This window comes from Parasteatoda tepidariorum, chromosome 3, assembly GCF_043381705.1.
Source record: "Parasteatoda tepidariorum isolate YZ-2023 chromosome 3, CAS_Ptep_4.0, whole genome shotgun sequence".
NCBI lineage: Eukaryota > Metazoa > Arthropoda > Arachnida > Araneae > Theridiidae > Parasteatoda > Parasteatoda tepidariorum.
Window position 1 is genome coordinate 29,689,560 of NC_092206.1, and position 25,142 is coordinate 29,714,701.

Consider the following 25,142-nt stretch of genomic DNA (forward strand, 5'->3'; position numbering starts at 1 on the left):
AATAGTGAACTGCTGTAGAATCTGACATAAACTATGACCTAAATTTTTATGTAATTTTTTGTGAATCTTATTAATTCTGTAAAAAGCTTAATTAAAGTTTAATTGTACTAAAATATGCCCTTTTGCTCATTAAAATTAATAGGTAATTGAAGCAAGATATTTAGTTACCTGGATGACTTAATAATATGCAAATCAGGTAATTTTACCTTGATTCAGTAAATATTTAAAAAATAACTAACACAGAAAAATTAAGATTTTTTTTTGATTTATCATAAAAGTTAAGAAAATTTTAAAATTCTGAAAAAAGTAAAAAAAAAAAATTAAATTTGGTAATTTTCAATTTCTGTAGAAAATAGTTTTTTTGTCTGTGAAAAAATTCATGCATCTTGAATTTTTATCGACTCCTAACCTTATAAGAAAAGGGATTTAATTTAATTTTCACTAGATTTTTGTCTTATGTAACTAGACTAAATCGAAACTACTTATTTTTTAATTTCTCATTAAAAACATACATTATGTATTAAAATATGAATGCCTGTATCAGTTAAAATCTATTTTTTTTTTAACTGTTTCTCTATTCAATTATGATCTATCTTCACTACATTAAAAATTGTTTTCTTTACTCAGCTATTAACATTGCAATTTTTGCACTCTTTAAAAGGGTTATGTACTTTTTAGTTAAGTTGTATTTTTGTTATCTTCTATTTAATACTAATAAATGTTAAAAAATGGAATTTAAGAGGTGATACAAAATTGCATGTGAATAGGATTTGTGTAATGTGTAATGTAAGAATAATATATTAATAAATTTAATGGAATAAGGAAAGTGAGGAATAGGGTTTTAAAGGAATATTTATTTTGGTTATATTTAATAAGTGACCAGGGCTGAATTACCCATTAGGCCAGACTAGGTCATGGCCTGGGACCCCCAATGATTAGGGGCCCTTTTAAAATGGATTTTTTGAAAATTTTTTAAAAAATTAAGAAAAATAATGACTTTTCAAAATGTTATGATTATTTTTTAGTTCTAATATAATAAAATAATGTGAAATTTAATTTATTATTATTTATTTTTATTTTACATATGCTTTTTTAAATAAAAATCTATATAAATACTTTTATATTTGAATAAATAAAACATATACAAGAAAAAAATGTAATCTACGGACCCCTAAAATTTGAATGGCCTAGGGGCCCTGTGTACGCTTAATCCACCCCTGTAAGTGGCTGATTTACTGTCGAAAATACTAGATATATTACAAGCTTCTTTTACTAGTATAGCTTGGAGGAACATAGCATTAACGAGGAACTTTTCATAAAATACCTTAAAATTAATTTAAGTTATTAGAAAAAAAATTATGTGATTGTTCGTGAAAGTCTCATTCCTTTTGAAACTGTTTAAAAACATGTAAATGTAACTAAGCAAAAAAAAAAAAAAANAAAAAAAAAAAAAAAAAAAAAAAAAAAAAAAAAAAAAAAAAAAAAAAAAAAAAAAAAAACGTAGCTAAGCAATGAAGAATGTATGAAGCTAAGCAAAGAAAAACATTTATGTAACTAAGTAATGAAACATGTATGTAGTTAAGCAGTGAAGATCTGAAGATTTTTGCCTGTCTAATTATGAATTTCTGCACTGGATGAATTAGATATTGTGGGTGAGTCTGTTTTTAATTTCTTATACAATTGTATATCAGAATCTTTGTAAGTCATATATCAGATCAGCTCTTTTTAGTGTTGCATTTATTTTATCAACGTGCAGCTTAAGTAACGGGTAAACATAAAATGGTTTCTTTTCTGCCGAACAAGAAAAAACCATGAATTATAAAAATATTGCAAGTATACAAAAATCCAAATCCATATTTTAATTCCATTTTATATAAGTATGAGCAAAAAGTATTATGTAGTAAAAAATATATTATTTAAAACGAAGTATTTTTACTTTGTTTTAAAAAATATTATCAATATTTAAATTTTAATAATCTAAAACTTCAAATTTTTTTTGATCACCTGAATTAACTATTTTTGCCCCCTCCAGCTATCCGAGGTATTAGCAATCAGGCAAGTGATATAATTGTATAACAACACATGAGTTGAAATTCCCTAACTGTAGCAACGAAATTAAAAATATAAATTTTTGAATCCAAATACATTTACTGAATTTGTCTAAAACCTGTATTTTCAAATAGCTATAAACAATTGAGTTTTTTAGCAGTTATTTAACTATCTCAAGAAGGAATTAAAAAATTAATATAATATGTAAAATAACATGTACAAGTTTACAAAAAAACGGGGATAATTTTGAATAATTTTTGATTTTATGATCAGATCTTCACGTTCTTGGACTCAATTTTAATGTCTTAAGGAGGGGACTTCAAATATGTTCGTGCAAATCATTCGTGTATTTTAAGTTACGTAATCAGACATAAAAACCTATTTGATCTGAATAAACACACCTTTTTATAAATTTTTTAAAATGGATTCGGATATCTGATCCCCAAAATATAGGGGGTAGCCGCTATCCTGGGAAATATGGTCCCAATAGTTTGGTCAAGAAAACTGACTTAAGTTTGGACCCTTTAATGTTATTACCCGTATATTAATGTTAAAGTTTGGACCCTTTAATGTTATTACCCGTATATTAATGTTAAAGTTTGAACCCTTTAATGTTATTACCCGTATATTAATGTTAAAGTTTGGACCCTTTACTGTTATTACCCGTATATTATTGCTAAAGTTTGGACTCTTTTATGTTATTTTTACTTTCTGTTCATTTTGCCATATCTCGAGAAACTTTTAAGTAAATTAAAATAATTTTGTCTACAATTATAAAATTAATTTATATGAAGATAATTTTATGCAAAAAACAACTTTTAGTAAATATTTATTATTTAATGATAGCCTGAAAATTTCTTAATTGTAAAGTATACAATTTTTTACATCTTTTTAAAGAATGTAATTTTACTTGACAAAACACAAAATTTGAGTAAAATCAGTCGAATCGGAGAAATCGAATTAAAAAAATACGACTTTTTAAAATTTCGATTACTCAGATGCATATTTCATCTTTAAAATGATGTAAAAATTGTATACCTTACAATTGAAACATTTTTTCGATTTTTCCAAACATTTTTCCTAAAAGTTATTTTTTTGCATCGAATTATAAAGGAATTTTATTATTTGAGTGCAAAAATTTTTCAATTCTCTTAAAATGTTTTCGAGATATGGCGAATTATGCAAAAAGTAAAATTGACATTAAGGGGTCCTAATTTTTCTCCTTGACCAAACTATTTGGACCCTATTTTCCAGATTGCGGCTCTTTCCTACATATTGGGGGTCAGAAATTTGAACGTCTGAAAAAAAAAGGTTTGTTTATTCAGTGAAAGTCCGTTTTGTGTCTGATTTCGTAACGTAAAATATCATCTGCACTAACTAATTAGTATGTTTGAGGTCACCCCTGGAACCATCAAGAATAAGTAATAGAACGTGAAGATTCGATTATGAAATCAAAGTTATTCAGGGTGGTCCGTTTACATTTTGCGCGCTGTGTATTAAAGTACAAGATTGTTTTCTTAAAAAATTGTTCTCGTAATAACTTTCTAAAATTAATACAATTCTAATAGCACGTATAAAAGTATTTTGCAATATATTTTATGTATAAGAATAAGGTATACTTGAAAAATAATTAATAAAATTTATGTCCCCAATTATATAGTCAGGGAAATTCGATAAAATTAGTCGTCTGGAGAAATCAGAATTTTTTTAAAGTTCGTGGCCACCCTGAATCAAGGAAAGTTCAGTATTAAACAATAATTAAAACAGTACGTATTTTATTTGTAGTTTAAATTTGCAGCACTTGCGCAGACGAAAGAATTGTTTTTGATGAATGACGATTATCATTTTTGAAGATACATACAGTATTCGAGAATTTTTTTTCTGTGAAGGTTTTATTTTTCTTTCCTTTCACATCATGTACAATGCATTTTCCTTCTATGTCATGAACATGAATAGCACGAATGCTGAAACTGGGTGAAGGTTTAATCTATAGAATTATTTTCACGTGTTTGTAGTTTTCATTTCATGGTTTTCTCAGATCGAGATCTATTAAGTTAAAAATTCTTTCTCTGGAGATGCCCCAAATAAAGAGAATAACCATTTGTTTAAGGATCTCTTAAATAAAAAGAAAAAAAAATTAGAAACTGCTGTAACGAGAGAGGCGAATACTTTGATTGTAACTCAATTATATAAGCTATTATATTGGTTATTCATTGGCGTAACATTATAAAACTTTAAACCTATATTAAAGAAGGAGAGAGAACCTGGGAGTTAGTCAACGTCATTTAATACTTTACCATGACGACTGCTTGTTTCTTTTAACGTTTTCGTTTTTTATGTGCTTGTGTTTTTAACGGGAAATCGTTTTAAATTTTTTGTATGTCGTTAGTTCAATTAGCTTATTTCACGGTTGATTTTTTTAAAGATTTGTATGGAATTTGAAGACTTCGTTGTCTATTATTAAAATAAGAGTAAAGAGTGGACAGTACTAGCATTCAAGCGACTGGAGGAAATGAAGGTTAGCAGAGCGAGATCGAATATCTAGAAGTACCTTTTTTTGTGTGAGTAAATGTCAAATGCTGTTTCGAAATTTTTATGATCTCTAAATTCCTTTTTTGTCTTAATAAAGTTTTAAAATTTTTTTTCAAGCTCAGTGAATTTATCTGAATAATCGAAAACTAACTCTGGGGAACAAATTTTGACGTTGAAGAAAAGGAACTATTGAGAACAGTTTCAGTAAAATACAGGAACGCCTGCGCAACCTTAAAGGGCGTGGACTTACATTAAGTTGTCGTGCAGTACTTTTCAATGGCCAGTTTAATCAAGCAATTCATAAAAGAAGAGAGAATTTGAAACTGGATCCTTAATCTTGCAATTACAAAAAAAAAATATTCTACCGTTTTTTTTTTTTTGGCAGCTGGACATCCTTTTATGCCAACTTTCCAAAGTTGTAACAAAATAGGTGCAGCTTAGAACCATCCATGCCATTCACAGTTCTTTGGATTTTTTTAATAGTCAGACATTTCAATAAAGTCTGATTAGGTATTTTGAACTGATTAGACAATTAAGGAAGCTCTGATGCGAATGATGGAAACATCTGGTAGAATGATGGAAACATGTAGAGAGATAACTGACGACAATGCAATGCTCCATCGTCAAAGCATTTGTACTATGAGGATGAAGAAAGAGATGCTATTTCACATAATGAAAAGATCAATGTACAACTGGAGTGTGAAGGATTGAAAGTTGCCTCTGCCTGGGCATGATTGCCATGCTACACCATGTGTAACAAAAGAAACAAGCCTATGAACACATCCCTGCTTACCCGTGGAGCTCTCCATGGAGATACGTCATCATCTAGATTAGTGGTTACCAACTGACGGCCCACGGGCCACATCCGGCCCGCGATGCCTCTTTTTTGTGGCTCTCGAACTAAAATATATTAGTTATTTTTTTGCTGACAATTTTTGTAAAAAATTTATACGAGTTCAAAATACCTTTCTTTCTTTAAAAAACTAGTTTCTTCGTTTCTGTGAAATTTAACATGCCGACGGTGCAAAAAAATTTATTTCTCAGGTAAAAATCTACTTGTTATTTTAATTTGTAATTAAATACTTTTCTTTTGTACAACTTGATACAAATCTGACAGTAAAGCTCCTCCAAACATAAAAGAGTCCTATATAAAATTTTGATAAAGTTGCTGTCCGCCATTTGACTGGTGTTATTAATTGCGGCCCCCGGCCTCATGTAAGCTGGAAACCCCTGATCTAGATATTGAGAAGTGCGAGGACTGATGAGGAAGTAACTATCGGCTATATTATGAACTTTCCGATGTTTTTTTCTTTTTTTTTTACTATTCATGTTCGTGGTCAGGTATTAAAAAAAAAAGATAGGAAGCAATGGAATGTTACTCTGAGCAAATTATATAGCATTCTAACAATGAGGTACATTTCCTAAACTTTTCAAAACGTATGAAAATTTGCTGATTCTGTTTTTATAAAAATTATTATGAATTGTTTAATTTGTATGCATTACTATACATAATTTTAACAAATACCAACATTGAAAATGTTCTAAAATATTGTATCTCAGAACCCATAATCATCTAGATATCTGTATTACGATTGTTTTGTCGTAAAATGCATATTACGTTTATTTTTTATGTTTCGAAAATAATTTTTTATTTGTGTGAGACTACAATTTCTAAAGTGAATAGAATATAATTCCTGATATCAACGTTATAGGCATGGTTTAAATCTAACATGTTATAAAAACGTCACCTACTTTAAGAGTGACATATTTAAAAAATAGTTTAGAAATACAAAATGAGAGAAGAAAATTTGATAACACAAATACACTTTTATTTAGAATTTCAATCTCACAAAATACTTCAACATTTGCTTATAACACATGATATGTACTGCAAAATGACAGAAAAGAACACAACAAACAAATAGGGATGAAAATTAAAATGAACATAGAGTAATTACATTACTAAGATGACATCTATTAATGCATTGCATGACAAGAAAGTAAATATGACAAGGAGAAATTCAATTTTAAGCAAATGGGGGAAATAAAGAACAAGAGAGATTCCGTAGAATATCGTTTGGGGAAGCAAAGAACATTGAATTTGAAATGTAAGGAATAATTAATGAGATTTTTTTGATGATGGAATATGTTCATGAAAATGAATATTGTCGTTTTGAATTTTAATGATTCCTTTTTCTATCGTCCTTTTTGTTTAATCATTTGAAAAGAGCATATTTTTTATTGTACATATTTTTTATTGAATATTTTTGAAAGTTTCAGCTGCAAAAAATACTCGATTTAGTTAACAATGTGCATTTTATATTCTAAGAATAATATTTACTCATGGAAAGTAAGAACGAAATTCAATTCCAATTTATGTATTAATTACATTTTTCTAACATGCTTTTACTAAGAGAAATGATTTTTTGTGCTGTTTAATAGCGAAAAAAAAGCTTGCTTCTATTTTATCTTTTAAATCATTTTAATAACAATTTTTGTTGGAATATTTTATTCTGTTATAGTATATGTGAAAGATCGAAAAAAAATCGATATATCAGAATTTGATTAAATTTTTTTATTTCCCTTTTATTTATTGAGGAAGAAAAATACGCGTTAAATATTTTTTTGTCGGACTACAAAACTTCATAAGATACTTACAGATATCAAAGAAATTATTTGCGAAACCAATTATTTGTATTGTTCAAAAAAAAATTTTTTTTTTAAAAACAAAATACACATGCTGTAATATTAAAGTAATATTGTAAGTTAATGTATTTAACTTAATATCTATAACATGTGGCCTAATATTTAATTTTTAGAGTCAATTTTTTGAGCAAATAAATCAGTAAAAGTATGTGCAAATAATTACAAATAGTACATTAATTAACCCTAACATTGTTAAGTAGCTTTGTAAATAATGTTATTTGTAGTTTTAATATTAAAATTAAATCGAAGTATGCTACATTTAAATGTTTAATTTTTTTTTGCTGAGTCATAAAAAAGATAATTAAATAAGCTACACTAATTAGTTTTCTCCCAAATCATAATAAAGTTACCAAGACTCTTTTAATTTTGTTTCGTTAACTAAAGTTAGATGGAGAGAAATTTTTTTTTTTTTAACTCTTCAAACGTTTTTTTCAAACGATGCTGGAAAACAATGTTTCATGGAATATAATTACGACTAACAGAAACGTGAACACATTTGAAATAATTAAAAGAATAAATGTTTAAAGGCATGCTAAAAAGAACAAATACCAAACTTATTGTGAAACAATAACTTGCAAATACTGTTCAGTTTGGAATTTTTTTTAATAGTAATGGAAAACTATATAAACTGTTCAGTCCAATTTGAAATTAATTTAAATAGTAGGCCATTTTTGTCTAATTTTTGAATTGTGTTTTAACTCTAATATAAGAACAAGATCAAAATTTCTTCTTCAATTTGGATATTACGCTATTGAATCATTATTTCGTTTATAGTTATTATCGTAATCGTTTATTATGTAGTTAATTTAATTGAATTAATTCTACGTTAATCAATGCTTTCCAGAAAAAAATGGGCTCTCCCTTCTCAAAATTTTTAGAAGGAAATTTTTGCTCGTTTAGACTTATATTTTGATTTTCCTTAATTTTTTTAAGCATATTTCAAATAAAATAGAAATTTATTTAGCGTTGTAATGTATTTCTGTTAAATATTACATTCAATGCACCAGAAAAAAAAATTCAAACAGCATTTATATTATGAATTAGAGTTTGCTGATTTTTTGATAAATCTATGGAACGTATTTTCACGCGGCCTTGTTGTTTCACAATAAGCTTTTTAAATGGTTTAAGAAACAAGATATTAAAGGTTTCAAATACAGTGCAGTACATAATGAGAACGCTGTGAAAAAACATCAACGACACTCTAAACAATTAGCGTACTTTTATACAACAGCAATAACAAAAACAACAAGCATAAACAATAAGTATATTTCTAAACAACACTAGGGTAGCTGCCAGATTTTTTTTCTCATAAGAAGTAAAATTTTGAAAAAGGGTAAGATTTAATTAAAGGTTCTATTCGTAAAAATTATACGAAAAAAAAAAAACACTCTCTCATGTCATATTTTATGAAAATATAGTATGCAAATAAAAAATATTCTTGATTGACAAGTAATTTTTTTAAAATTGCTGTAATTTAAATTTCTTTTTTCAAAAATTATAAAAGTATTTTTTTTTGTTGATATTTTTTAATTTGTAATTATTTTGGAATTGAAATTTTACAGTTGAGTGTTTGGTGCTCTGAAACAGTTTTCTTTTAGCCTCGTTTTTCTCGACGTGGAATTTCAACGAAAAAAAGTTTATTTAAAATTGGCACTTTTCTCTCACTTTTGAAACAAAAATAATTTTTTTAACGTAAGTTTCGAGCCGCTTTATAAAAATTATTGTTTTGAAGCTTTGTGAGAATTATTGTATTGTTTTAAAGTAGATATTTTGAAGAAATTTTTGAAAGCATTTTGAGCTGCATTCTTTTTGGAACAGTTTGAGCTACATTCATGAGGAATTGGAGCAAGATTGAGATAATTTTGTAGTAGAGCAATTTTATACGAAAATGCGCGTTTGATAAATTTGGGGAAAAAAAAAAAAAACGAACTTTGACTAGTCAATACATAAATTTTAGTTTCCTAATACTAGAATAGATAAGTGCTATTTTGTTTTTAACAGTAGTATTTTACTGAAATTTAAGTTAATAAATAATTTTAAGAGAAGTAATTTAAATTTCCAATTTTCAAATAAATGAACATTTTTATTCTTTACTTTAACTTCCTCAAGTGCGATTAATTTCAAAAATATTTAACATTTGCGATTAACTTTGAAAAATACTTAAAATTTCTACAATATTAGAATTTACAGGTGTTAGAATTATACTTGTAATACAATTCTTTTTCTTGCTTTATTTATAATGTGAAAGGGTTAATTATAGTTTTACTTTATTATTTTACTTTTAATTAGGGGTTATACGTTGATTCCAATAAATTTCGAAACTTTTGAAGCTATTTAAAGTGATTAGTTTTTAAATTATTGACAATGTATATCTAATTTTGGGAATTTATAAGAGTTTTTTAAAATCATGATATTTATTTCTAGATCATGTTATTCATTAATTGATGCCTTTTTACATTTGCGATAAAAATCTCTTGAAATTGTGATATCTATGTTTTGTTGTGTAGTTTTGATATCTTTTGTATTATGCACCTGTTCAAGAAATATTTTCCCTTATAAGTAACTGATATAAAAGGCATACAATTTTATAGGTAGTTTTGATACATATTTATTTAACTTACATATACTTGTTCATTTAACTTACTTTATTGCTTATTCAATTCTCTATAAGAGTTAAAATATCATATAATGTTTCATTATATTTCAAACACTTTTTGTGCCAAACTGTAGAATATTGATAACTGTATGAATGTATCAATAATTCTTTTATTATTTTTATATTATATTTTACTATATTATATATCACACTTTATTACACGTATATGATAATATATTGCATACATTATATGTTTTATTAATTTTCCGTGAAGAATTAGATAAAATAACATTTGTAATTAAAAGTTAGATTACTTATCCCAGTTAATTGGCGATTCGAAAAAGTTGTGACATTGTATTTGTACAAGTAAGAGACTATAGAGGATAATGGTTTATCTTTGGAAAACTTAAATAAATTAAAATAACGGAGAAAAATTGTTGTGGATTAAGTTAAACCTCTTTTACGAACGGTGTTTACCAAAGACCAGCTTTTATACCGTTTTCACCTCTAAATCTAGCAGCAACCCCATCTTAGTATAAAAAAAGACATTAAAGTATTCAATACATACTATTTTCTCACAAGAATTAATTTTCGCAAATTACATAACTTTCTTATATCTATGAACAAATGTACGAAACTATATGCATTTATGTATTATTATTATTATTATGAAATGGAAGATCACTTACACAAAAAGCAAGACAAATGTATCACACAACAATGAATTATCTGATGTATCAGATATTACACAAAATAAATTATCTTCATTCTTTGAAAACAACACATATATTCTCTCTCAGTAAAAGTATTAGTTACCAATTCGCACCAGTCTCTAAGGTTTGAAAATAGATTTTTAAGAATTCTCTTTTTCGATTAGTAATTAAAAGATTGATTTTGATTTGGCTTTTGTTATCTTTGAAAATAACCTGTATAATTATTCCCAGTGCAAGTATCAGATCTCAATTTGCACCAGTTCCTTAGGATCAAACAAAGATTTTTAAGAATACGCCTTTTTGATTAGTAATTACTAGATTAATTTTGATTCGTCGTTTTCTACCTTTAAAAACAGCGTATATAATCTTTCTCAGTGCAAGTAGCAGTTCCTAATTCGCACCAGTTCATAAGATTTGAATTTAAAGTTCTAAAAATACACCTTTTTGATGAGTGGTGAGTATACAAATTACTCACTAATTCTTACGGTTCGTTTCTGGATCTTTAAGAATTCTCTTTTTTGATTGAGTGATCCTTGTAAATTATTTTTGCTATACCGTTTGTCGCAGAAGAGTATATTTTAAGAAATAAATAAAAAAGACAAAATTTTTTTGAAAGATTTTAATTTTATAAAGTTTTATTTTACATAATATAATGAGATAGAAACAAAAAGCTGCCTTTTAATCTCCAGGCGAAGGTAAAAATACTCTTTTCGGTAAAAAAACACACCACTTTTACAATGATAACTGTTTTAATTATTTGTTAAGTATCAGTTATAAGTCGAGATTGAATATCAACGATTGTTAAAAATAATTTATACAAGATACTGAGTGACTTTTTAAAATTTTCTTAATTCAATCAAATGTGGTTTTAAAACTCTGTAGTTTATTTATCAATTTTTTTTAATTTTGATTTACAGATACTACAAACTACGGAAAACAGTTGATATCTGTACATTTAACGAGATTCGATTGAGTCGAATCATGTAAAGAAAAAGCTTTGATGTTTAAAACAATCCGGGGAAAAAGCAATAAGTAAGTGTTTTAATTTTGGTACTTTAATAGTTATTTTCTTACTTATTTACAATTTTTCAATAAAAAATGTATTTCAATATAACTAAAAAAATGTAAGAAAATTTTTCAGACCTTCAAAACTGCGATCTTTTTTTTTTAAACCGAAAATAAACTAAATAATTTTAAATAGCTACCACGCCATTTTTTTAAGTAACGCATGATTGAATAAGTTAAATCAATTTCAATTCCAGCTGTTGACGTTTGCAGGGCATTAGCTTGGATTAGTCCTAAATATTTTCAGTAAAATTTAATTCGAAGAATTTTCTCTTGTTTTGTTATTAGAGAATCAATCAAATGAATCATAATTAACCGTACATTCTTATGACTTAGTTGCATGAAAAAGAGAACACCAACTATTTCTTGTCAATCATTTTGATATTGATATTTTATAAATAATTATTTTTTCTTTCACAAGAGATTGCAAAAAAACAAATTTGTCAAGTCTACCTTGAATGAAAAGATATTTATCATCAAAGTATACGTTATAATATTATAAATGTATTCAATACCTTTCCGAACTATATGAAGGCTAGTTAGTAGACTTAAATTTATTTGACAATTAGTAAAGCAGACTTGCTTTGAACAATTACTCTCATGCCTATGCTTTAGACAAGAGATAAAATTTTGCGCGATAAATTTCGTCAAAATGAATTAACAAAGCGAATATAAACAGTGAAAAGACCGATAAATCTAACGACACTTAAAATAACTTATTAAATTAGAAAAAAAATTCGATTTTGCCTTTAAATTAATTTATTTAAATCTCTTTTTTCAAAACTATAGCGAAGTAGACGACAAATCTTACACACATGAGTTTTCTACGAAGTGTTTCAAAATTATTGTTTAAAAAATATAAGTACGTCAGGAACATGAACGTGATTAACCAAGAACCATAGAGGGAAATATAGTAGCAAACGCAATGCAGACACGCTATTTGCCCGCAAACCATTCATTCAAAATAGCATGTTCTTGGGAACGTACATTAATCGATGCATCGTTATTGTGAGATGCTTATTACAGTTGCTGATCGCAACTTCAGAACCTATATCAAAACAAAATTGTCGTATAAACTCGTCTTTTTGTTTATTCTTTTATTACTTTTTGTGATCTGTCACGCATTTTTTAGTCTCTGGCTTTGTGGGAATGAGCATCCTGTATTGCAATCCTTATATTCTTTTAAGGTTTATGTTTGTTCTCCTGTTCCTAACCTTCCTGTAAATTTTTAAACAATAACTCTGCATCAGCCTGTACTACGAGTACATTAAAATTCATCGGTAATTAATAAAGCACACGAGTTACTTTTTGTTGCAGATTTTCGTTTTATATTCTTCATTTAATTTCAATCGGCTAAATGTTTTAAAAATTGTATTATTTCTTTAAAGGCTGAGATAATAAATAAAATCTGTGTTAGAATTTAGCAAGTTAAATATATCTATTTTTAGTAATTACTTAAAACGATTTCCCTTTTTATAACTAGTTACTAATTCTTTGTAATGGAACTAGGATAAGCTGGATTAAGCTAGGATTTTGAGAAAAATATCTGATATCTATCGGCTTATAGGTAGGATGTATTTGGTTGTTACGATTCAAAATCCTCTATAAGATATTTTACAATAAATGTAAGCTTAACTTGAGAATCTTATTTCCTCGTGATCTTGAATTTTTCATTTTTAGACTTTTTTATGTACTACAGTATCATTCTACAGTGTAATACCTGCAAAAAGTTAGAAATAAAGATTTTTTTTTTTTTAAAAATTGAGAATAATACTATGTAAAACTTCTTGCTACTTCTTTCAAGTATTTAAAAGAGTAATTTTTTAGACAGGTAGTTTATGGTATATATTTATCCATTCATAAATTTTTTTGAATTAAATTGTATTTTTGTATAAAACAATGTGGCTGATCAAAAAAAAAAAAAAAAAATTTTTTTTTCTTAAAATAAACTACGTAAAAACTAGGATATTTTTTAAAATCGTAAAAGAGGCAAATAATTTTTTTCTCTGAAAATGCCATCTCACGCATTTGTATTAGTTTTGCCAGAAAAAGGTAAGAACTTTTCAAATAAAGTCTGCTATATCTCTGATCTAAAGTCTGCTATATTTGCCATTCTGATTTGGCAGCAGCCTTATATTTTATGCGTTTCAAAAGAAACTGTCGACTAGATTTGATAACAATCATCAGTTTATTTTTGAATTCTAAATACGAATAATTTGAAATATTTTACATTTCCTCCAGATCTACCGTAAAAAGAAAAAAGGACTATTTAGCTATAATTTTTCAGATCATCGTAAACAGCAAACGTCAACAGCTATGGAACATTATAGTCACATACTTCAATGGCAATTCGGTATTATCTAATCAGCATCAATTTTTCTTGACGGCCTCCAGGCCATGCCATCTCATTACCATATTTCTTGGATTGGTCAGCATTTCCTGCCAGTGCTGCAATTGCTCGCCCCTTGCATACATGAAAGGACCGATGACCACTTGGCCATGGTAGGTATCCTTGACCAGAGGGCTGGATCCAGCTACCATCACTGAGAAAGTGAAGCTGCAGGAGTCGAAAAATCTTCCGGATACAGCGAAGCTGAAGGTCTCGTCTAATAAAATCTCTTGTTGAGTCGTAGAAGGTGAGGACTGCGGTACAGTACGCTTGCATTTTATCATCTTACGGCCGTGATATAGCTGCACCTTAACGTATAGAACTGGAAAAAAAATGGAGTTATTGAGAATCATGAAAACTATTGTACTTGTAGAAATACACTTCAAAAACTAATCTTTGTCAAAGTCCAAAATTAGTGCTACTGTCAGGATGATGTAAAAGACTTTAATCGCGATCTAAAACATTTTTACAAATTAGCGGTCAACTTTACATTCTGCAGTTAGTTCACCGAACCGGAAGTATTGCAGTCATTAACATTTTGGTGGTGCTTTTTTTTTTTGCATAAGTCGAAATTGCGATGTTTAGAGTCAGCATCATAGTATGAGCTTAATACAGCTCTAACTCAAATCACTCAGATTTCAAAACCAAAAAACCGAACCTATGGCCCTTTGTCCTCCAGTGTGTTGCGATAGATGAACATTGGAGATTTTGATGTAGCTTGAGGTAAGATTTGAGTTCTTGTTTTTTATCCAACCCTGTTTATAAAAGTCTACATTGACAAAAAATTCTGTAAATTTCCCAGTTTTTGAAGCAATTAAAAAGTTGCTTGTGGTTAGAAAGAGCAATTTTGTTGTTCGGAGAAGAGATAACTTGGAATTTATGTTGTGAAAGAATGTTTGATATTTGAAAAGTAATTTTCGGAGAAAAAGACAAACAGCAGAAGTACAGTTAAATTACGTGTTCCGGATTTGACATATTTAGAATTATAAACACGTTTAGACATAATTTTAACAATTTTTTCGATGGATTTAAAGCAATTGATTTTAAAAGTTTAAGTGAATAATGAATGTTAAGAGCTCTGAAGACCAGGGTATTGAATGTTACAATTTTTTGATTGGGTTGAAGATAGGAAAGATCGTGTGATGGAAGAGAAATAGCAAAAGATTTGCGATACACAGTGATTTGAAAAATAATATCTTCATGGGTTACAAGAACATTAAAAAAAGGAAGGCTATTTGTCTGATCTTCTTTCAACTGTGTGTGTCGTTGAACAGCTTATCCAAATTTAAGTACCGATGTATAACTCCGTAACCTTGTAAGTTTGAATCCAATCCAGAAGACAAGGGAACTCTTGGATCAGTACCCCCAGAGGTATTGATTTGTTATGGAAATTTGGCGCACTTAGTGACCCCGACATATTTAACGTGCACCAGTGACTATTTAATACGCGAGGATTCTTCAGCCGGCTGGTTTCGAAATCCCTTTCTCACGAACAAGAGTCCAATGCCCTACCAACCAGGCTATACCGGCCTTTAAACAGAGTGTACCACAATATGTTGTCTTATTTTTTTTATTTCTGTAAAATGTTACCAACTAAAATTTTATAGGGTCGAATCTATTTGGCCGAAGAATCCTCGTATAATAAATGCCGACTAGTGCACGCTAAATCTGTTGGGGGTCACAAAGTTTTCCAAGTTCCTATAATAAATCAATACCTCTGTGTGGTACTCAATCGGGGATTCATCGTTCTCAGGTACAGGTGAAAATTACAATCTGTGGATAAATGGGTCCTCCCTGTAAAACGGGTTGTGACGTGTGTGGGGCTGAAATGATATTCTTGGCCATAGATGGCGCCACTGAAAAACAAGAGACGCACTCCTGCCTTAAATTCGCTTTGTTTCTCATAGGCTTGTTGATATTGGCAAGTGGCATAAGTAGAGCCGCGTTTGCTTTGAGGATATAACGTTCGCCTTCGAATGAGCTGAACTGGGTTCGAATCCCAGCGATGGCTGGTCGATATGAATTCCCCATCCGGTTTACACCGACCACAGTACTGGCGTGAAATATCCTCAGTAGTGGATGGATCGATGAAATTAAAAAACGAAGATGGAGCTGGCTCGGACATATCCTTAGAATGCCCAAAGAAAAAATTTCATCTGTTGCGCTTACATGGGCCCCTGATGGTAAGAGAACAAGAGGAAGACCCAGACTTACCATCCAGCGCATGTTTTTGGGCGAATTAAAAGAATGTGGAATATCTGGCTGGGAGGAAGCAAGATCTATTGCTAAAGACAGGAGGCGTTGGAGGGATATGCTAGAGGCCTTAAGTGCCAAAGGCACGTAGAGGATAAGTAAGTAAGTAAGTGGATGGATCATGGGTTAAAGTCCCCTTGCCGTCATGCTAACCGTGGGAGTTTCTCGTGGTCTTCCTATCCATGTAACTCAAATGCGTGTTAGTTCCATCAAAAAGTCCTGCACAAAAGCAAATTTCTCCCAATACTTGATCCAGGAGTTCCCTTGTCTTCTGGAATGGGGTCAAAATTACAAGTCTACGGAGTTGATCATTAGTAGTCGTAAACCCAAAAATTGGGTCAGCTGTTCAACGACGGTTATAAAATAAAAGTGGCATAAGTAACAACAGTAACGAAATTTTATAATGAGAATCCTAAAATCTTGACTTGTTTATTAATTTTTATTTATTATTTTTATAAAATATATACAGATTATTTTAAATTGTTCTCAAGTTAATTTTGCTAGTTTTATCTCTAACAATGGGAAAAAGTTCGCTGAAATTTAAGTTAGAGATAGTTATTAATTGAAAAAAGCGATGCACTAAGTTATCTGGGTTGTATGGGTTACTTTTTCCTACCAGGGTTTAAAATTTTTACTGAAAGAGAAAGCGATAAAAGTATAAACTAGACACTATAAATTTAGAATAATCAACGCCGAATTTCAAAATAATTTTCCAACAAATACTAAAGTGCACGAGCTTTTTACTTTTAAGTTTAAGACCGAGTAAAGTAACCCTTGTTGACAGTAACGTTTAGCTTCTTTAAGTGAACTCAATTATAAAACTTGTTTATAAAAATATATTTACTAATAATTTTGTTTAATAAGGATTGAAAAATAATTTGCATTGCTTTAAATACCGAAAAGTGAATAAAATTGGACAAATAGTTTAATGATAATAAAATCAAAGAAGTATTTTTTTTTAAATTCTGATTTTTTTGTTGATGTTTTAACCTTAGACTATTTTTTAAACAAATTTTATAATTGTGTGCAAAAATATTTTAATTCGTCCCAAAGATGGCGAAGCGATAGTTCCAGAGATACTGACATACATAAAATTAACATTGAAAACCTAAAGTTTTCGACACCTCTTTTGGTTAAACTAAACCACTAATTACTTTGCATATTTACAATTTACATTTCGAATTATCAAGGCTGTATGCTACTAAGCGAGCAACCAATCATTAGATCAAAAGTTATTCAAGGTGTTCGTATTTTAACTCTCTTTATGCGTGTTTATATAATGCCAGTAATATTATTTCCGCGAGAACTGACATTCAAATTTGATACATAAACTAATCTTAATTACATTCTCGACACTATGAAACCTGATTTGTTTAATCCTATTAAATATTAATCGATATGCGGTAGATTAGATTAATACCGAAAAAATTCCTCCACACGAAGTTATATAAAGGGCAAGACACTAATGACAAAATATGGTTAAAGTAAAAAATGAGTAAACAATATAAAGTTGTGGAACAGGTGGGTAAATGATGCGATTGCAGCAATTCGTATTATTTTCTGCCTGTGAAAACAAAACGTGGTCATATTTACGTCATTTAGTTGATTAGAATCTAGAGAAAAATTGTATACGTAAATTTGAGATGTTTTCAGATCAACTACTATTAATTTAATGTTATTTCCTTTACTAGGAAGTAATAGTATATTTTACAATGCCATTCAAGTAAAGTTAAATTAACTCATTGGTTCACATTTATTAGTCTTTTCATTCATAAAATGTGGTGAATGATGATTTTAATGAATGAAATGATAGTATAATGTTTTTTTCAACCTAATCTTATGTAGTTACATAATAAAAATCTTTAATATTTTTTCATTCATTTACTTATAATTTATAATTTGATTTTATATTTTATAACCATCGTTGAATAGCCAAGTTTACGACTACCTATGTTCAACTACGTAGCCTTGTAATTCTGAACACAATCCAGGAGACGCGGGAACTACTGGATCAAGTATAGGGAAAAATTTGCCATCGTGGAGGCCTTTTTGATGGGACTAATCCGCATTTGCGTTACATGGAGAGGAAAACATAGAAAATCTCCCACGGTTAGCCTGATGGAAAGGGGATCTTAACCCATGATCTGTCTACCACTGAGAAAATTTTACATCAGCATTAGGTCAGTGCGAGCAGGAATTATTTTTTCTCGCATTGCAATTAAAAAAGTAATTCAAAATTATTATTTTTCTGTGAAAATTACATCAATGTACTATTATAAATTATAGTTAAAGCGATTCGTTAAATGATTAAGAACTTAGCAAATATGAATAAATTGTATGTAATATTTCACCCTGTTTTGGTAAGCGGAAATTACGCTTGTAAACTCACCAAGTTTGTTATAGCAATATATTTTTAATTTTGAGTGTTGTTTTAAAAAATAATTACTAAGCAAACTTATTTACGTTCACAAATAGATCTTAATAGAATCAGAAGGGAAATGTTTGGATGTGGGGACAAAAACGTAAGCAAGCTGAATACGTTTTAACAAGTGAATAATATTGTTTTATGCTAATAAGTAACAATTATTAGGATACAATCATCGAGGTTGGCGAGCGGTAGCGAGCATAAGGCATAGCCTCCTTCTGGATTCTAAAAATATGGTGATTACGGAAAAACCAATAGAAGTGCGCTTAATTTTGTTGAATTTTAAAATAACTATAGTCGGACCTCTATTTAAAGAAGCGTCTAAATCCCGTTAATAAGTTCGTTATATGGAAAATTCGTTAAATAGAAAATCGCCTTTTAAAATACTTAAACAACACAAACCAGATTTTAAATTCATAAACCCTAGACACAATTAAAATAGCAATTGATACACCTTTATCTTGTAAACTAGTATCTACTATTCATTTTATAAATCTTAGCCATAAAAAAAAAATCTTCATGAAAAGCAAGAATATAGCAAAACATTATAAAGTGTGACACTATCATGCTACATACATTTTCAACTAAAAAACGCAAAATTTAAGCATAAAATCATAACTGCATTTATTATAAAAGTAATTTTAACCATACATTACCGCATGCGCTCTTAAGTTTAATTGCTATGGGTAAAATCCGTTCATTTTGTCTGAGTTTGTCGTTTGAAATGTAAACAAAAGGGAAAGGGGTTTTACTGCTTTCTCTAAAAGTTAAGTGGCTTCGAAAATCAATTTAAGGTCATTTCCCCCCATAAAATGCGTTAACAAGTTTAAAATGTTCTGACATGTTTTGGGAAATAGGAAAAGTGGATCTCAAAGAAAAGTTCGTTAAATAGAAAATTCATTTCTCTATTTGGAAGTTATTTGACGAAGAAATTTCCAAAATTTTCTTGGTTTCTCAAAAAAATTCGCAAAATCGAAAAATTCGTAAAGTTTGTTAAACAGAAGTTCGACCGTGTTTTATAAATTATCATGCAAAGCTTATAGCACAGGATGCGTTGTGGACATAGAACAATAAATAAATAAATGATACCATTAAACCAATGTACTTACTACTACAACTACCACAAGAGTTTGTAGTTGAGATGGAAGGTATAAAATGTAACTTACGTGCATCTGAAGAGATTCCTTGTAGATTCTTAAGCCTGCAAACGGTGGTTTTAATGCGATTACTGTATGGATTGCATGATAGGCAGAGTTGGATCTCTCCTAACGATGCAGCAGGCTAAATAGAATACGTAAGGGAAATTAGAATTCTTTTGAATTATAAACACAGCAATAAGAATACATTTAAAACAATTTGTTTAACTATTTACCTTTAAATTATTTTTAAAAAGAGTTCTAAAAATAAAAATGAAGATATAAATTGCCTTGTTATTCACGCGACTAAATAGAATACGTAAGGAAAATGAGAATTCTTTTTAATTATGAATAGAGCAATAAGAATGCAGTAGTAATAAGAATGCATCAGGCTAAATGGAATACGTAAGGGAAATGAGAACTCTTTTGAATTACAAATACAGCAATAAGAATACGTTTAAAACGATTTGTTTAACTGTTTTACCTTTAAACTATTTATAAAAAAAAAAAGAGTTCTAAAAGTAAAAAGGAAGATATAAATTGCCTTGTTATTCATGCGACTAAATAGAATACGTAAGGAAAATGAGAATTCTTTTTAATTATGAATAGAGCAATAAGAATGCACTCAAAATGTTTCGTATTGCTAAATTTGCATTTAAATTATTTTTTTTAAAATAGCTCTGATAATAATGAAGATATAAATTGCTTTTCAGGCAACTTATGGATAAGTTGCCTGATCCCTTCGGAAAAAAAGAGGCAATTCCCCAGCAAGTACGCTTTAAGTCTATACGTTCTAAAAAGTACGAATACGTACTAATACGAGATGTAATTCAAGAGTAGCGTATTAACGCTGTATTTCGATGTTCTGTCTCCAAGGGAAATTAAAAATCCATAGTTTAAGTGCCATTATGGTCCTGAAAGGCTTAAAGATTCTACTACTGTTTATCCCAGCTACTTTGTCTGATTTTTACACTTTTTTGCTATTGCTTGAACTAGAAGCATAAATTAGATTGGATCAAACAATACAGAAGATAGCTTTTTCAACTCATATTTAGTTCAGAAACTTGTAACTGCACCAAATAATCTTTATTGGAATGAAATCGCAAAAGTTGTCTACTTTCAAAATCTAACAAAATTCTCACATATTCAATTGCACAATTAATTTTAATATAACAAATCAAAATGTTAAAATTAAATAAGGAGGAGTGATTGTTTCCTCGATTGTTTTCCCAGGAATTTTTTTTCGCAGTTCTCAACATCTTTTAGAAACTTTTAATTTTTTCACATTTTATAGTCTTCATTATTCAATGTCCTATATTCATATCATAATGAAAAACCAAAACAAACAAAATAGATGCATACTTGTGGCGCTATCTCTAAATCCCGCCAAATCACATCTCCGGACATGCACTCATCTTGCGTCAAAGGAAAAATCACATGTCCCAAGCAATGACGGACTTTACGTTTATCGACGTCATACACGGACAGTTTTAGAGTTCTGTTACACAAGTCTTCTGGCGAGACCTGAAAAAAAAGAGAATATGTAACAGTATGTAAATACTATCTCACTTGTTTAGGTAGCAATTTTAGACTAGAATAGAGCCGCGATGGCTCAGGGGATAGAGCGTTCGCTTTCCAATGAGGTGAACCGGGTTCAAATCACGGCGATGGCTGCTCGATACGTATCAGCATCCGGCTTGCATCGACCACAGTGCTTACGTGAAATATCCTCAGTGGTAGGAGGATCATAGGTTAGAGTCCCCTTGCCGTTAGGCTAACCGTGGGAGGTTCTCGTGATCTTCCTCTCCATGTAACGCAAATGCTGGTTAATTCCATCAAAAAGTCCTCCACGAAGGCAAATTTCTCCCAATACTCGATCCAGTAGCTCCCTTGTCTTCTGGATTGGGTTCAAAATTACAAGGCTACGTAGCTGAACATTAGTAGTCGTAAACCCAAAAATTGGGTCGGCTGTTCAACGATGGTTATAAATAACTAGAATTAATTTAATTTGTACTGTTTTTTTTTTTCAAAAAAGAAAACTCCGGCAACATCTAAAGTATTTGTCATAACGACTTGTGTTTGGCCTCCTTGAAATCAGAGTAAAGATATGTATAGGAAGCAATACCTCACTTGTCTAGATAGCCTTCAATTTCCCCCTCAGTAAACGCACCTCTGAGAAGGGGGCGAATTTCATGTATTCATATTGAACCTAAATCGAAATTTATCTTCAATCAAAATTGTTGGACCTAACTGCCTAATTGTTCTTGTACTGCGTTTTTATGGTTATAAAGAAAATTTTTTGTCCCTCATAAGTATTTATACGTTCCCTTGAAAAAATAGGCTAACCCAGCGCCTTAGGTGTGCGGTCCTAAAATAGATTATATTTAAAATATTTCAATATTATCGTTAGAATCAATTTTACATTACATTATGAGGTGGAGTTAGATAAGTTAAAAAAGAGTGATGTATTTTGAAAAAACCAACTTTTGTTGAAATACCTTTTTTTTCTTTCAATTATTTTACATTTCTTTGAATTTATTCAATAGTGTTGCATAACAACTTAGCTATTTCAGTTTGAATATTTTACCTCATTTATTTCATTCAGATGTTTTTGTCAGAAAAAAACTCTTTCAATAGAAGCTGGAAGAGATACTCAACTCTACCCGAAGGGCAGAAACTTCTATTTATAACATGAATGCGTCATATTTTTATTGGTTTATATTGTTGTTATCTTATTTGAATGACGTCATATTTTTTTAAAGCGATATATTTCGAGGGAGAATTTTTTTTATTTAGTAATGGTGTATTTAAAAATAAATTTTTTAAGATGAATAAAAATATATCTATATTTTAATCTTAATTATTTCTGTGTTTTTCTTTGAATTCGATTTAAACTTTCTTTCATATAAATGATGTAATATTAAAAGTAAATGAGACGATTTTCTTGCTTTAAAAAATTTCTTTGGAAAACTTGTCATTTAGGAATGAAAGAATAATTTAAGTTACATATTTTTTTTTATAAAATTGTTCATAAGTACAGTTGATACCAATAAAATCGCGAACCATTTCATGGGATTGAAATATGAGCAAGTCCGAGTGAGGGAGTATAGTTTATTCAGAAAAATATTTTGAAAATACGATGGTTCAGTAGCATTTTAAGCATTCTAAATTAGGCACTACAGTGTGTTCCAAAATTCTAATGACTATTTCAGAGGTCTGTACATGTACCAAATCTGTACATGTACCAAATCTGTACATGTACAGGTGTTCCGTGCCGCGATTTTCCAAACCATCATCATTTCAGAACCAGCTCTCTTGTTAGGCGATTTTTTTTTAAGAGCGTGTGTGATTCTTGACTTCACCGCCGCTAGGAAGGGTAGAGGTTTTTTCTTCTTAGAGGAGAAACATATTGTTATGCCTAGAGTGCCTGTACTCTAGGCTCTCTAGTTATGCCTTTTTCTTCAAAACGAAAGGGGAAAAAAATTTGATTTTTCTGATTTATTGTTCTTAGATGTTTTTTCAAATCTACCCTTTTAATTACCTGTTACTCTTAATTATTTTTTTTCTATTCGATAGTACAATAATATATCATGGTTGTATAAATAACTTTAATAAAAACCTAGTATTTTTTTTAAAGCACAGCATTAAAAATATATTCAGGAATTTAAATATATAAAACTGATTAATTAATTATGGAAATTAAAATGTTCCTAAACAGCTTACTAATTAATAAAGCATAATTGAAATGAACGATTTACTATTTCAATATAAAAGCTAAACTATAAATATAAAGAAATGTTAAGTTCTTCTTAGTTTTGTTACAGGCAATCAAGTATTCTATACATGCATATATTTTCTTAAAATTGAAAAAAGTCAAAACTAATTAATATTTTAATATAAATCATGGTCGTGAATGAGTAAGTTCATCATCTGAACAGTAAGTTTTATGAGATTATATTAAAAAATTATAAAAATCATGGGTTTTTTTAATCGTTAAATTTTTTTAATGTGCACTATTCGATTTACAAAAATATGTTGAGAATTCCTCATGATTTTTTTTCAATGTGCACTATTCGATTTACATAAATATGGTGAGACATCCTTTTGATTTCTTTCAATGTGCACTAGTCGATTTACATAAATATGGTGAGACATCCTTTTGATTTTTTTCAATGTGCACTATTCGATTTACATAAATTTGGTGAGACATCCTTATGATTTTTTTTCAATGTGCACTATTCAATTTACATAAATATGTTGAGACGTCCTTATGATTATTTTTAGTATCATAATAATGAGAATAGTCACTTTGTTTTTAAAAGAAAATTAACACATGATTTGAAAGGAATAACAGAGCAATTTTATAAGAATAGTTTTTATTTAATTGTAAAATAGAAACGAAACGTTCAATAAGAAATATTTAACTTTTATCAATCCAGTATGAATATGATGAACTCATATAAATGAAATTATAGATCAAATTAGGCTTTAAATTTTTCATTTAATTGAATTCTGCATTTGCTTGTAAGGGAGCACTACATAGTTATTTATTTATTTATTAATTTCCATGTAGAAAATATTTTGTTTAGAGAGTTATGTAAGTTTTTGTAGTGATTAAGTGATATAAGTGAGTAGAGATATAAGTGATTTTTTGATTGCAGGCATAAAAAAATCTAATTTTCCATGTGATTTAATGAGCTAAAGATGTTGTAAATAATTTTAAGTTATGGAGACTAGCTAATAAGATATCAGTTATAGAAATTATCAGTTGATATTGTCTTAGTCTTGTAATTCGAAAAATTATTTTATTTTCAAAAAATTTTTCTCTCAAAATTTGATTTTATGCGCGAAATTTTTAATTTAGTACTATAATCATCAATTTTGAACAATTATTTTGAAAAATATCTAATTAAATTACTAGTTGATTAATTTAAATATAAAAAAAAAGTCTAAAGCAATAAAAATTCTACTAAAGGAAGTTAAAAATGCAAAGCCTGTCCCTTTCTTTCTATTTTCCAGGTGGGCCACCCACAAAAGAATATAAAGAAACATTAAAAAGAAAAAGATATCTAAGGGATAATATTGAAGCCTATATGTCAAACAAAGAATCACATGACTCAAATAATTAAATAGTAATAGAATATAATTAAATAAAAGCAACTAATAAATAAATGAAAAAAAATTGTAACGTTGCTAAATCAGAATTTACGAAAAGTTCAATAAATTAAATACCACATTGAAATATACATGTTAAATTATATTTCAAATATATTATTAA

At 28.9% G+C, this 25,142-nt stretch overlaps 1 protein-coding gene across 4 annotated transcripts in view; it reads right to left on the reverse strand.

Annotated features, from left to right (window-relative positions):
* Window positions 1-6,388: 6,388 nt before the first annotated feature.
* LOC107456068 (synaptotagmin-15) overlaps window positions 6,389-25,142 on the reverse strand; it is a 170,984-nt gene continuing 152,230 nt past the window's right edge. For all 4 annotated transcript variants that reach the window (XM_071178452.1, XM_071178450.1, XM_071178451.1 and 1 more), the window contains exons 6-8: window positions 21,227-21,388; window positions 19,895-20,009; window positions 6,389-14,372 (exon numbers count right to left, since the gene is read on the reverse strand). In XM_071178452.1, the coding sequence (XP_071034553.1) occupies window positions 14,032-14,372; window positions 19,895-20,009; window positions 21,227-21,388 (618 nt within the window). In that variant the 3' untranslated portion in view covers window positions 6,389-14,031. The remainder of the gene's footprint in view (window positions 14,373-19,894; window positions 20,010-21,226; window positions 21,389-25,142) is intronic.